The following is a 13,541-nucleotide window of genomic DNA, read 5'->3' on the forward strand; positions in this document are numbered from 1 at the left end:
TTCATCAAACCAGCGATGCCTCGTCCTTACAGTGACGTTTTCCCAGATTTCCCTGAAATCCTGTCGTCAAGGAACGTGACAAGAAAACTACCCACAATACCTTTCGGGGTTGTCAAGTGCGCTTTACTCCCTTTTTTTTTTTTTTTTTTTTTTTTTTGAAAGCCTTTCTCGAAACGGCTGTATGTGGGGATTATATACAGCAAAATGGAGCTTCGCTATTGGTGGGAACATGAAATGGTTTTCAGAAAGTTTTCAGGCTCAAATGTGTAGATCACACGAAAATTAAGAATTATTCTTTGTTCGGAACACGTTCATAGCCACAGGGGTTTTCTTTGTAATCGTCAATAGAGAACTTGCAGCGCTCGTCAACCTCTATTATGTCATTCCTGTCATCAAAGGGAAGCCACTGTTCAAATACAAACAGGTAGTATCTATGTGGACCAGATCTTAAAGGTAAAAAAAGGTGGTTGGTGATCTGACAAAGTGATAAACGATGATTTTTAAAAAGATCACACTTATTCACAATCAGTTTTTTCCTTTTAATTTTTTGTGGCTACTGCATTCTGGGAAAGCGTAGCCATTACGTCATCGCCCTGTAAGTGCGCGCGTAAGTTAACTTTTCCACAAGAAGCCCAGCTGAATACTCGCCTCAAGTTCGTGAGGCACGCCTTTCTTTTGTGGAACAGGGTACTCATTAATATTTTGCCGCGTACTTAAAATGTTGGGAGTTTCCGTGTCTTTCGACCCGTTACCCCCCCCCCTCCCCCCGTTAACCCTTAAGCGTGATGAGCATCTAATTTCTCCTAACAGTATCATCTGCAATCAAACACGAAAGTGAAGAGAATGAAGGGAATGATGGTAAACCCTTGAAGCTCTTGATGTCAGACAAATTCCCCTTGTAAGTACCGTTAGAAATATACAATATGGAGAACTTGCATACTGATGCAAAGGTGTAAAAGGCTAAAGACAGAAAACTGTCCCCATATCTGGCCTATTGTTCTCGCACGCATCTTCCCAACAACTGCATCGCACCAATTTAACTTTTAAACTGCCAAGAAAACGACGCAAGCTGAAAATTGAAATCGAAGAAGTTGCAGATAAGAAATGAATTTATTTCACCTTGATTGTACTTTTCATAAAAAAAAAATGTTTGGCACACTTCCACAAGTATCTCGAAAGTGGAATAAATACAGAAAAAACCAGTCACCATTCTTCACACCATAGAAAGTATAATAGAGAGGAGTTCAAAGTATATTTGAGGACGAAGAATGACCATGTTTGCCTTCGTATAACACTTTACGTCACATTTTTTAACTTAGCAAGTCCTTGCACGATGCTTAATCGACACGGTTCAAACGGCGCCATGCTCAAAAGTTGTTAAACAGCGAAGTTCTCAGGCCTCTAGATTCTAACTGAATTCTGCAAAGAGCCATATTACCCCCATTGGTTCTTGGTTAATTATAAGTAACAAAAACCAACCACATCTGTTTCGGCACAAGATCGGCGCGCCGTTTAAAGCGAGCCTTCCCGTTGAGTCAAAATTCGTTTGCACGATGTAGAAGAAAGTCATTCTTCAACGTGCAAGCTTCTCTAATCGACAGGGGACTGTATAAGCCCAGTTAATTTAGCCCTTTACCTCCCAAGATCTGATTCTCCCCTGAAGCTGCTAAACATTACCTTATCAAGAAAGATATGAGAATTTGGTGTAAGATCAAGATAACAACTTCTACCTGATAGGTTGGGTATTCTCATCACCCGTTTGTTCGATAGTCTACAGACATTATAGGGAGAAGTTACATGTCAATCTCTTGTGGGAGTTAAACGGCTGAGTCAATTGAGGAAGCAAAACTGCACCCATCTCTTGGGATAATGAATTACTACTCTACGATGGAGGTTCATCATCCAGGAAAAAACGGTGAATTGCAGCTGCAAAAAAGGCTTTGTCGGTTTTGGGACAGAGTTTTAAAGTTCACCGTTAGAAATCGCTTGTATGAAAAGATGTAAGTATTAATGCAAGTTGCCCTACTTTCACTCATTTATACAACATATCCCAACAAACTACGCATCGCTGTTTTGATTGCTATTGATATTATAGTCAATAGAAAATATCACAAGCGTTCCAACCACTCGACAAATGTTCTATCGATTTGTTTTGAACAAGCAAACTTTGACACAGAACTGGGCGCCTCTCGATTGAGTGTCGTGAAACTAAACCTAAGCGGTTCCAGAGGCCAGCGAATACTAAGGAGAATACCTGAAACAACGAAATCACGGAAACATCATCGTAATCACACGTGATTAAGTCGTGATTGGATGTAGTTTTGTATCTGACTGGTTGAGGGGCGGTTTATTTAGACCAATCACAATAAGGCAACCCAGGATTACTTTTGGTACTCAATTGAAAATCGCTCTCGATCGGTTCCACTCGCAAGGAGTTTATGTTCCACAATGTGCATTTTGTCTCCCAACTGCGTTCCCAAACTCACAACGATTTGTCCTGTGCGTCGTGTAGGTTCAAAATATTAGTAATTGGGAGCAGCTCTCCCTTCTCATCTCGGTACTTTTCTTCAAACTTTCTTATGTCGCTACCGCACTCGTATTTAAAAATATCCACAATCTTATTCCAGCGCGAGATCTTGCTCCTCTGGCTGGCTTTCTGAGCCGGAGACCACTGGCACAGCGGGGGCATATCTCCCAGGCCGTTCTCCCACAGATAAATTACGTCCAGCGCATTCACCTTCTTCGGTAGAATAAAATCCGAACCCTTTTTCGTAGAAGTTCCGTCACCTTCTAGGATTTCTGAGTCACTACCTATTACTTTATCGTGTTCTTGGTCTTGTAACTGAACGTTCTGTCCGCCAACCTCGTCCTTTGGTACCATGCCAGAATTATTCAGAGCGGACGCAAAATGTTTTGGCAAGTACGATGGAGGCTCGTTTTCTAAGTCGTATTTAGACAAAATTGCGGAAATGGGCAACAGTTCACCTTTGGCGTTGCTAAATCTTTCTTCGAACTTTTCCCAACTTCCGCCACAATCCTTTCGAAAGATGTCCACGATTTTCTTCCAGCGAAAGAGTTTTGTTTCATGTCCTACTTTGTGGATTTTCGGCCATTTATTAACGGGCGGAAAAAGTTCGCAGCCTTCCTCCCATAGCTGCACTACATCCTTGGCAGTCACTTTACGCGGGAGTTGATAAATCTCACTCTCAGTCCCTTCTCCAGTGTTCTGACCGGGAAGCGCAACGGCAAAAGGACTGGACAGGCTTGACGGTGACTCCCAGGCATCAAACATGGCAACAATCGTGGTGACGGGATATAGCTCGCCGCGCTCGTCCGAGAATTTTGACTCAAACAAACTCAAGTCTCCTTTGCAGTGATATTTGTATATGTCATATATTTTAGTCCAGCGCGAAAACTTGCTGCGCTGTCCTGCCTTCTGTGCGGGCGTCCACTTGTGGAGAGGCGGTAGATCACCGTACCCAGTCTCCCACAGCTTGATAATATCCTTGGCAGTGACTTTGCGAGGTAAAATATGACTGCTACCTTCGCCGGGGCTCAAGCTTTCCAACTTAACGCCACTCGCGCCATTAGATGGGGCAGCACTGGGTGACATTTCTCCGCTTTCAGTTTCATCTTGTTCATCAACTGATGTACTTAATCTGCTTCGGGCTTCGGGGATGTCAAAAATAGGCCCTGTAGTTGCATTTTCCGCATCGTACTTTGCAATGATCGATGAAATGGCCAGAAGATGCCCGCGGTCATTTGAATACTTAGCATAGAAGGTGTCCCAGTTCCTGTTGCAGTCCTTATTAAAGATTTCAGCAATTTTACGCCATCGGAATATTTTAGTCTCTTGACCGATTTTCTGAGCGCGTGACCACTGACAAACCGGAGGGAACTCCTCGCAACCTTCCTCCCAGAGACGCACAATATCATTTGGCGTTACCTTCCTCGGGAGAAAGTAACGTACTTCAGCTGACGGTTGTGCCATGCTGTTGTCCTCTCCTACTTTCGTAGGTTCTCTGTTGACATCAGTACCTTCGTAATCTTCTAGTTCGGAATCTACAGATTTCCGTATCTCCTTCTTGAAGTCTTCATCCACATCTTGGGCATCAACCTTCTCTTTGCTAAAAGCCGCCGCTCCCTCGTGGTCGGAATTGTTTTTACCAAGAAAGGCCGGAGTCTGCTGAGTTTCGTACAACGACAGGATGGTTGTCACCGGCAGAATTTCCCCTTTGTTGTCCGAGAAACTCTCTTCGAATTTCTTCATATCACCATGATAATGAAGCTTGAAGATATCAACGAGCTTCTTCCACCGAGAGATCTTGCTCTGTTGCTTTAGTTTTTGTGTGGGAGTCCAATCTTTCAGAGGGGGGAACTCCTCACAGCCATGCTCCCAAAGGTTGAGTACTTCCTTCGCCGACACCCTCCTTGGAAGCTCATAGCTGCGCAGACCGCTCCTGTAAAGCTGTTGTGAGTTGGAGAATAAAGTCTTTTCACTTACAAAAGGAACGTTGGGTAACGGAGGTGCTTCTGGAGTCTCTGTCTTTGCAGTGGTATCGGCCAAGGTTTCCTGAGGAGTGGCCGGTGCCAACCGTTGGATGAATGGTCCCCCGCTTGCAAGTAGATGGTTTTGGGCTTCCACGAGGTCAGACAGCTTCTTGTATGATTCCTCCAAGGCGAGATTTCGGTTTTGAAGGACCTTGACCTGAAACGATGGAAAATAACAATGAAAGAGACTACAAGAACGCGCTTTAAGAGAAATTTACAACGGTAGGACGGGCACTCACGAAGATCTTCTACGCAGTGTAAACTTGCCTTCTCTCTACAATAGGAGGCTTCAAGAGATTGTAATTTCAATGTACAAAGTTAAGTTTTGGCCCCTGACTACATAGGTACTCTGGCAATTTTGCTTTTGTGACAGAAAGAATATTTGTGGAAACCTCTTTCCCCCCTTTTTTCTTTTGCTGCAATCAGTAAAAATAATTTAAATTTATAGGTCCTGATACAATCGGATAACACTGCAGATCAAATAAAATAAAGCTGTGGATTGTATTAGTTGGTGCTGCAACATCCCATCAAGAAAAAGTCAGGACAGGCAATGAGGTGGCTGGTTATTGAACTTTCAGTTATGTGAGAAAGCTCCAGATGAATGGTCCAATGAACTGAGATAACATTCAGCATGGGTATTCTTCAGATGAACTGTGGCTAACAGATGCCTTGACAATGGGTTAAGCATTTGGAAGAAAAGAATACTTGAACAGTGACCCACATTTTTCTTTGACAAACCTCTGCCAGTATAACCAAATTGTTTGATCAAATTGGTAAATTGTATGACAAAAACAAAAGAACTTTTCAATAATTCAAAACCAAAGGGGAACTCAAAAAATTTTTCTGGCTACAACATGTTCCAAATTAGACTTTGCTTTACTTTTTTTAACTCCTTACCTGCTGTTCAAGTTCTTCAAGTTTCTTTTGAAACTGCAGGTGGATCTGTTCAGTGGTCACTTCCTGAGGAGGTGTTACATTGGGTGTTGGCATCAAACCAAGAGCCATCTGTGGCATTGGCACAGGACTACCAGCATCAGAGGCTACTCCAACATCATCTAATGGGTCTGAAATCAGACAAAACATAACTTAAAAGTTTGTCTCAAAGTGATATGATGCAAAATGATACTATGGTTTACTACTATCACACACTTACTGTAGACACTAGTAATCAGGGGTTTCAAAGTGTTTTCATGTAGGCATCAGACTCACCAAAAGTAGGTGATTATGAAAAGTTCCTTGAGGGCCAAAAGGTATTTATTTTGACCAGAGTAAGCAGTGACATATTATCAGGTAGCCAACAGGATTACGGCAATCAACAGTTTTTTTTAAATCCCTGAACAATCGTAATGAAATAGTTTATGAAAAGATCAAAAGACTAGGAGCCGGTCATTGGGATTGATCTGGTCACTTTTTAACTCTTTAACCCCCATGAGTGACCCAGAAAAAATTTCTCCTTACAATATCAATACAATGTCAAGAAGGCAAGTGATGAGAATAAAGAAAAATATCAGTCAAGGGATTATAAGTTGATCCAATAACAAATTCTCCAAACTAACATCACAAGAACTGCATGGCAGAATGGCAGACAGTAAGGAGAATTACTAATGAGATCTTGGGAGTGAAAGGTTTAACAAGTTTGCACCCTAAACAATCCTCAATTTAGCTGTACTTTTTATCTGAACATTTTTGTGAAAAGTATCAAGAGGGCTGAAAGCTTATGGTGGAAGGAAATTTGTTTAATTAAATCAACCCTCTTATGGAGAAGGCCTCAGGTTCACTGATTATGTAAGACTACTGTTTGGGATGGACCTTGTGTAAATAACCAACCCCAAATGTTTGACTGAGCCAATTTTATGCTGTGATTGTCATAATTACCACATCTAAAGGGTTGGGGATTTGTTTACAAATTTGGGCCCCCATTTTCTCCACAGTCCCCTTACTATATTGCTTTTGTGAACTCAGTGCTTAGTAATTACTTATTTTGAGAAAATCATTCAGGAAGAGCCCCAAAAACAACTACAACAAAACTTGTTCCCAGATTACCTTCCAATGCCTCTCTTACTTCACTGCTTGGATCCTCCAGGGTTAACTGCTGATAGACAGGTTCTGTTGGTGGATGAATAAGATCTTGTTCAGGTACTGCATCCGCAAGCCTGAAAGGATTCTCTTCTGGTAGCTCAGAAAAGATCTGCACAGCCATGGCGTCAATATCTGGCTTGATCTCATCAGTGATGAATTTGACCCCTGAATCCAGGTCACCTTTTGTAATTTTTCTGCTTTCTTCATTCTGCTCAAGTTTTCTGAAAAACCAGAAAAGTGTGTTACAAAACACAGACATTCATAGACTGTCCTAGGCCTTCACTTAGTAAATCAGAGCAAAACAGTAAATAGCACAATAGTAAAAATTGTGTGTGATCCAAAATTCCTTCTTTTAAACAGTCCAACCCAAGCCTTCCACTTTTTTTGCTCCACCACTACTGTCATGCCATTTACTATTTTGCTCTATTTTACTACTGGTAATTGAACATCTGGAACAGGCCATTCATTTGGTGATGGTGAAACAAAATTAAAAATCCTAGCAACTATTTTTGTCCTCTTGGTATTGAACATTTTTAAAGGTACTCATAAACTTCAACATGTCACTGTTAAGTCCTTTCACTCCCAGGATCGAGATATCAATTCTCTATATTATCGCTAAAGAGTTTAATGTTAAATAGGTCGTTGCCCTTAAGATTAAATGCTTTGCTTGATTATCCTTTTGCTTCACAAGTATCCATAATGTAAGGAGCAATTCCTTTCTGAACACTCCTGAGGTGTTGTGGGGGTTAAATCTTTTTATGCCAATGTACACTCTGTATGTTCAGTGCATAGTTTGATTCTTTTCACATCAATTGTGAAATAATTTTAGGCTATTGACAAATTGACCAGTAATTGCCTAGATATGAAACTCAATTCTCTTCACGATACATACATTAAATGTATGGTAATCATACTGGGATCAAGACAGAAAAGGTCCAAAATTCTTCCCACTGATGAAAACAATGACACGACTTTGAAAGTAGACTAAAGTGCAATAAAATTATAAGCTACAGATTGCAATAATGCAAGAAAAAAACTTTCTTAGTCATTACCTTTTGAAACTTCTGTGTTCACTCGACACAATCAGAAAATCACTTTCATCCTTAAAAAAAAAAAGCACAAAAATATACAAAACAGTACATAATAAAATTATAAAATCTGTATAACTACAATGGTCATGAAGATGGAGCAAAAAAAATCAAATTATTAATTTTCAAACAGCATTGGTATTAAATAGATGAAAAAATAGATAATGGCATTGACAAGGTGCTTTTCTCCAACTGATTTGAATCAGGAAAGTTGGTTTTTAAACATGCAATTTAGTGCTAACAACTGAGTTCAAAATGAAAATTGGCCAGCGTAAAGCGTTAAAAGAGTGATGTTTCAAGCATTAGTTTAGAGCGATTGGAGGAATTGTGGGTTGCGTGTGGGTTCATTCCAGAAAATGGAGCTACACTATTGGTGGGAATATAGTAACAATAAAACAAGAATAAATGAGTTGAATGAAAAGCCCTTGTTGATACTGTGGGGTTTAAGAGTGCCAATTTGGAAGATAAATTTTTGCTCTAAAGTTTTACAGCTTTCTCTACATGTAGGCAGTTTGGAAACCTGCAAAACTTCAGAACAAAAATTTATCTTCCAAATCAGAACTCTTAATCCACGGTATCAACAAGCACTTTTCATTCAACTAATTTATTCTTGTTTTCTCGTCACCATATTCCCACCAATAGCGTAGCTCCATTTTCTGGATTTAAACCCACACAGAACCCACAATTCCCCCAATTGCTCTGACAAAGGGCTAATGCTCGAAACATACCCATTTAACTCTTTATAGTGGCCAATTTACTTTTACCACTTTTACCGCACCACAGTTTCTTTAGAAACTCACCCCCTTTATTTTTAAACATGTAGATGGACATAAAACCTCAAGAGAAATGACAACTTAACCAGCACAACACTTCTTTTATGTACAGCAATGGTAAGGAACCATTCTCAGAGGACATTTCCGCCATAAACCTTGCAGTATTTGGAACAAGGCTCCCTTTCCTTAGCAACAACGAAAATGTCACGCAATATCAATTAAAAATTGAGTCACGCTAAACGCTTGCAAACTGTTACTATTCCGCTTGATTTACCTGATAAGGGACATAATCGAAAAATCAAGTCGCCTTTTAAGTTTTAATGCAGAAGCATCGGTTGTTCGATTAATTCAATAGTTCTTTCAGTGATTATTGGAAATCACAATACAGGAACTTTGGGTGATTCCTCAGAACCATGAGTTCTTCACGAAGGAGCTCGAAATAACTTGCAGAACGAAAGATCGAACTTTTATCAAACGTAACAGGAAGAGTTGTACTGTACTATGCACTTACCAGTCCCGATTCATGAATGTTATGTGCACCATCAGCTATCTTGGAAATTATTGAATGTAGATTCTCTTCTCTCCTTCCAAGGAAACAAATTTTAAACAGACTTAAAACACATGACCCACAAACAGCGAACAACAATCGAAAAATCAGGACTAATCGTATGAATTATGGTCCAAAGAAACGACTGATTACTTCTATGATCATTGCACAGATTACTTACTCTGAGCGAGCATCCTGGGAACTTTCCATTTTCTCGTTTTTAGTGAGAGAAGGAAGGAAAGGAAACCCCGCATGCATGCAAGTTGAAATGTGAGAATGAAAGAAAAGAAAGGGCGTTGTTAGCGTCCGTCAGTGGAGACCTGGGGTCGAGGCCATCTGTATCTTGAAAGCGAGGCTAACGTATCAAAGATGGCGGCCGATCGAGGTTGTAAAGTAGATGACACTTAAAGATTTATTTCCGAGCTTTGGACGTAGGAGCAAACTTGCACAAGATGTCTCTAGCAGCGGCAGATAAGCTGCTCAAAATTTTTGACGCGTTGAAAAATTTTAGAGAGGGCATTCCTGTGGTTGACCCAAATCCTTTGGCAAAGTAAGGATATCTCCATTGCTTAGATTACTTAGTTTATGCAGCGTTGCATCAATAGTTGACAAAAAGTGAGGCTCACTGGTTATCGAATGCTGACCTTAAATTTTAGATAAATTAAGCGACTAGTTAAACTTGGTTTACAGCCGTTGATCAAGTGATACCAACCTAAATGACAGGGCTGAGTATGAACCTCCCCCTTCAGTCCTTCTCTTAAAGTTTTATATTTTGCCTGTACCTCTGTTGATTTTCAGCCTTATCCAAGCGCTCATTTACCAAAAAATAATGCATTGGTACTTACAAGTCAGTACACAGCCACAGTGTAGCTGACCTAAGCTGAAAGCTCTTATGCAAAGATGCATGTATTACTGTTGTGTATTATTCTCAGGAGACTTCCTTGAAGTTAATGACTTTGGAACATTTTCGTGACTTAATTAAACATGTGGGATGATAATTAATGTAAGATAGAATTTACTGTTGTAAATACAGCTACAACTTATTAGAACTGACTTTACTGAAATTTTTCCCTTCTATTTAATGCTATATTAATCAGCGCTATAAATGATTGAGGGCATGGAATATATCTGTATCACCTTACTGAGCCAATGCCAAGGTTGAGGCTTTAAGTTGTTGTGAATGTAATAGAAAAAAAACAGTACCACAGGTAACAAACAATATTATTAATTTTTTCGTAGGAAGAAAGAAAGCCTTCTGTCTAAAAAAGAAAGAATATCATATCTGAACACCATTCCTGAACTAGTTTGCTCCTCAGGTATAAGGTTGGTATTAAAATGAGAATTATAGAATATTAGGCACTTTAAAATTTTTTATCTTCTATTTGTTCCTCGCTGGAATGAATTCATTTAAAATATAAATTACACCCCATGACTGGTTGTCTTGTATTTTACTTGAGAATACCTTCACTTGTACTTACTTTCACTACAGTGTTTAAGGGAGAAATCTCTGGAATTTACAGGAATTATTATATGCTAGTACAGTTGTTGCATGTATCTGTAACACCAGTTATTCATTTTGAAATTAAAAAATCCATGAGTTCTTGATGCTGTGCCATGTCGACATGTGGGATCACAAATGAATTAAAAAAGGGGAAGAATCCATGTTTTTCTTCTCTGAAAATGAATATTTTCATTTTCATTTTTGCTTGACAACTTCCTTGAAGTATCACTTGCATTAGATGTTCAGAATACTTTTGCTACCTGGTTTGAGTCATTTTGTTGTGATCTTTGAGAAAACTCTTATTGTTTTGAATTAGAAATAGTACTCCTTTGTCAGTTCATTGCAAAAAGAAATTTAATACAAATGAGATTAATGCACCTTTAATGTTCACTTGTTTTGACTGATTGCTCCATCAGAAGTTTGTCTGAATTTCCAAAGATCCTGGCTATCACTGTGGACTCTTTGTTAGTCAGCTGTGATGATCAGGAGTCAGATGTGCGCTTGGTTGCTGGTGAATCTCTCAACAAACTTATCAAGGTCAGTTGCTGCCTTATAGAGATGTTTAAATGGTTTCATTTCATTTCTTGATGAATTCTTCTTGCGTTTAGATTAGTTCTTGCATGCACCTATGATATGAAAGAAGACAGATATACAGTAGACATAATGAGAGTTAACAAGCTGTTTTAGCCTACAGTTCTTGTCTAGAGGTTTACATTAGTTACATACATACTATATATATATATAGTTAAGTGTACTATAAGGATGTAATGAAGAGGCCAACTCTGGAGTGTTCTGGACGAGTTTAATGCACAACGTTTTGGCTGTTCAGCCTTCTTCAGGTTAAAAATTAAAAACTAAAAAGCTATTTACAAAGATTGTGACTTATATACAAAACAGAAATTTTAAGATTGAGGTTACATAATACAACAAAGGTCTAAATTAAAAACTGAGAAGGGTTAAACAATGAAAGGCAAATAAAGAACTATGGGTGGCATGTGAATACAAATAAGTGACAAAAATTAGAGAGAAAAAAGAATGTAACTTAATTATTAGTGTTTACTCTGGAGCAACAAGCTCACCATTGAAGGCCTCCGAATGAATGTAATCTGGTAAAAATCATAACAGGATCCCTAGGAAAGGGCCATTGAACCACAGTAATAATTTCCCCTCCAAGGCCCCTTTTTTTAACAACCGATGACAAACATTGTATCCTGTGGATCCTCTTACTGGGAGTTCATCATTAGGTATACCAATTCTACACTGCTTATATATATATATATATATATATATATATATATATATATATATATATATATATATATATATATATATAAATGTGGGGGTAGAGTCTACCTTGGCATAAAGTGCTCGATGCTGTGGTAGCAGAGCTGAGTATATATAAGTGAAAGAATCAAAGAGGACGCATCGATTCTCTGTTACTATGAGTTTCACGCCTAAGTGCTCGTCAGACAGAACTTTTTGAAAAAGTTCTGACAAGCGCTTAGGCACAAAACTCAGAGTAACAGAGAATTGATGCAACCTCTTTAATTCTTTCACTTATATGTATATATATATATGTGTGTGTGTGTATTTTTTTTAATGTCTTTATTTATTTAACTAGGCTGGGTCAGTTCAGTGAGAGCTGGTTTGAATGGGGGCCTGCAAAAACAATATAAATATGAAAAGATATATACAGAAATATAAAATACAAAATGAGGCTAAAGCACAAATTACAAGATACACATACAATATACAAGACATTGAAAAGCATATCACAAGAATTTCACCAATAAAGTTTGAAAAGCTTGATAAATTTAGGGAGAAACATTATATTCCTTAATTTACCAGGTAGTCAAGAGTATTCCATATCTTTGTGCCTTTGTAAAGGAAAGAACCTTGATATTTAGATGTTTAAGCAAGGGGCCATTGCAAAACATCTCTATGTCTGGTATTGAAGGAATGATATCAGGGGTAAAAAAATAAATTCATCCAAAAGATCATGGAGGCATTGTAAACAAACTCATTTATTACTAATCATTACATTAATACAAGTCAGTATAGCTGGGAGTTTCACTACTAACCCTTAGTTTGCACATTCTCCATAACATTTTCTTTATGTTACCTATGATACTGATAAGGGAAAGCTTCTATTGTTGGTGATCATTTCCTTTACTCTCTTGAACTTGATGTTTTGTTCAGCAGGGACACTGTAAGGAGGGATTAGATTCTAATCAGAAGTGATGTTTTCCCTCCCAACAGGGATTGATGGACTCTTTCATGGGACGGATACATGTAGAGCTTTACAAGAAAATAAAAGAGGTTTAGAATTCTGTAAATTTTGTTATAATAGTCATAATAGCTATTTTGTTTTACAATGTACATTGTGGGTGTAGATGATTGTTTTTTTTCTCTTCTCATCATTGTATTCATTTGTTAGAATGGCTCTGCTAGAAGTCTGAGAGCTGCTTTATCTAGATTTGGAGACTTGTGCCATTTGATTAGGCCACAGAAATGCCGGTAGGTGTGTTTTAGTATTCACCAATACCATATTGTCAAAAATAATTTATTGCTTGTATTAGTATGGTTTTTATCTCAGCTAGGGTATCCTCATATACCTTTCAGAATTATTAGGCAAACTCTTTGAGTATTGTGCTCAAAGTCTTGTTAGCAAATTCAAGATGTTACAGTTACAATTGTAAATAGTATTTATTTACTTCTTTAGTCCAGGGTTGTTGTAGCTTGATACTATAAATAGAAACTTGGGGAAAGAGTATTTTGGTTGCTGCCTGTAAAACAAAGGTTGCAGAAAACACCTGAAAGGCCTGGGAAAGGTTGTGGAAATAACTAGTGGAATTTTGTGGTGTTGAATGAGTATGCATGCTGTGGCACCATTAACTTAAGGGAATTTTTTATCAAGATTTCATTAGCGTCCAGAGTGTAGTGTGGCCTAGCTAGTGAAAATATTTTGGAATCATTTTGTTGTGTCTTTGGGGGTACATGTT

At 38.5% G+C, this 13,541-nt stretch overlaps 2 protein-coding genes across 2 annotated transcripts in view; one reads left to right on the plus strand and one right to left on the minus strand.

Moving 5' to 3' along the window:
• Positions 1-1,097: 1,097 nt before the first annotated feature.
• LOC131784127 (uncharacterized) lies at positions 1,098-9,305 on the minus strand. The gene is made up of 6 exons (XM_059100918.2): positions 9,220-9,305; positions 9,003-9,075; positions 7,683-7,732; positions 6,595-6,851; positions 5,449-5,615; positions 1,098-4,708 (listed from the first exon to the last, which is right to left on the minus strand). The coding sequence occupies exons 1-6, from the start codon at positions 9,294-9,296 to the stop codon at positions 2,483-2,485; spliced, it is 2,850 nt and encodes a 949-aa protein (XP_058956901.2). The 5' UTR covers positions 9,297-9,305; the 3' UTR covers positions 1,098-2,482.
• Positions 9,306-9,408: 103 nt separating this feature from the next.
• LOC131784051 (huntingtin) overlaps positions 9,409-13,541 on the plus strand; it is a 50,150-nt gene continuing 46,017 nt past the window's right edge. The window contains exons 1-5 of the mRNA XM_066167498.1: positions 9,409-9,588; positions 10,278-10,361; positions 10,956-11,076; positions 12,799-12,858; positions 12,977-13,056. Of these exons, the coding sequence (XP_066023595.1) occupies positions 9,491-9,588; positions 10,278-10,361; positions 10,956-11,076; positions 12,799-12,858; positions 12,977-13,056 (443 nt within the window). The 5' untranslated portion in view covers positions 9,409-9,490. The remainder of the gene's footprint in view (positions 9,589-10,277; positions 10,362-10,955; positions 11,077-12,798; positions 12,859-12,976; positions 13,057-13,541) is intronic.

The sequence above is a fragment of the Pocillopora verrucosa genome, chromosome 1 (assembly GCF_036669915.1).
Source record: "Pocillopora verrucosa isolate sample1 chromosome 1, ASM3666991v2, whole genome shotgun sequence".
NCBI lineage: Eukaryota > Metazoa > Cnidaria > Anthozoa > Scleractinia > Pocilloporidae > Pocillopora > Pocillopora verrucosa.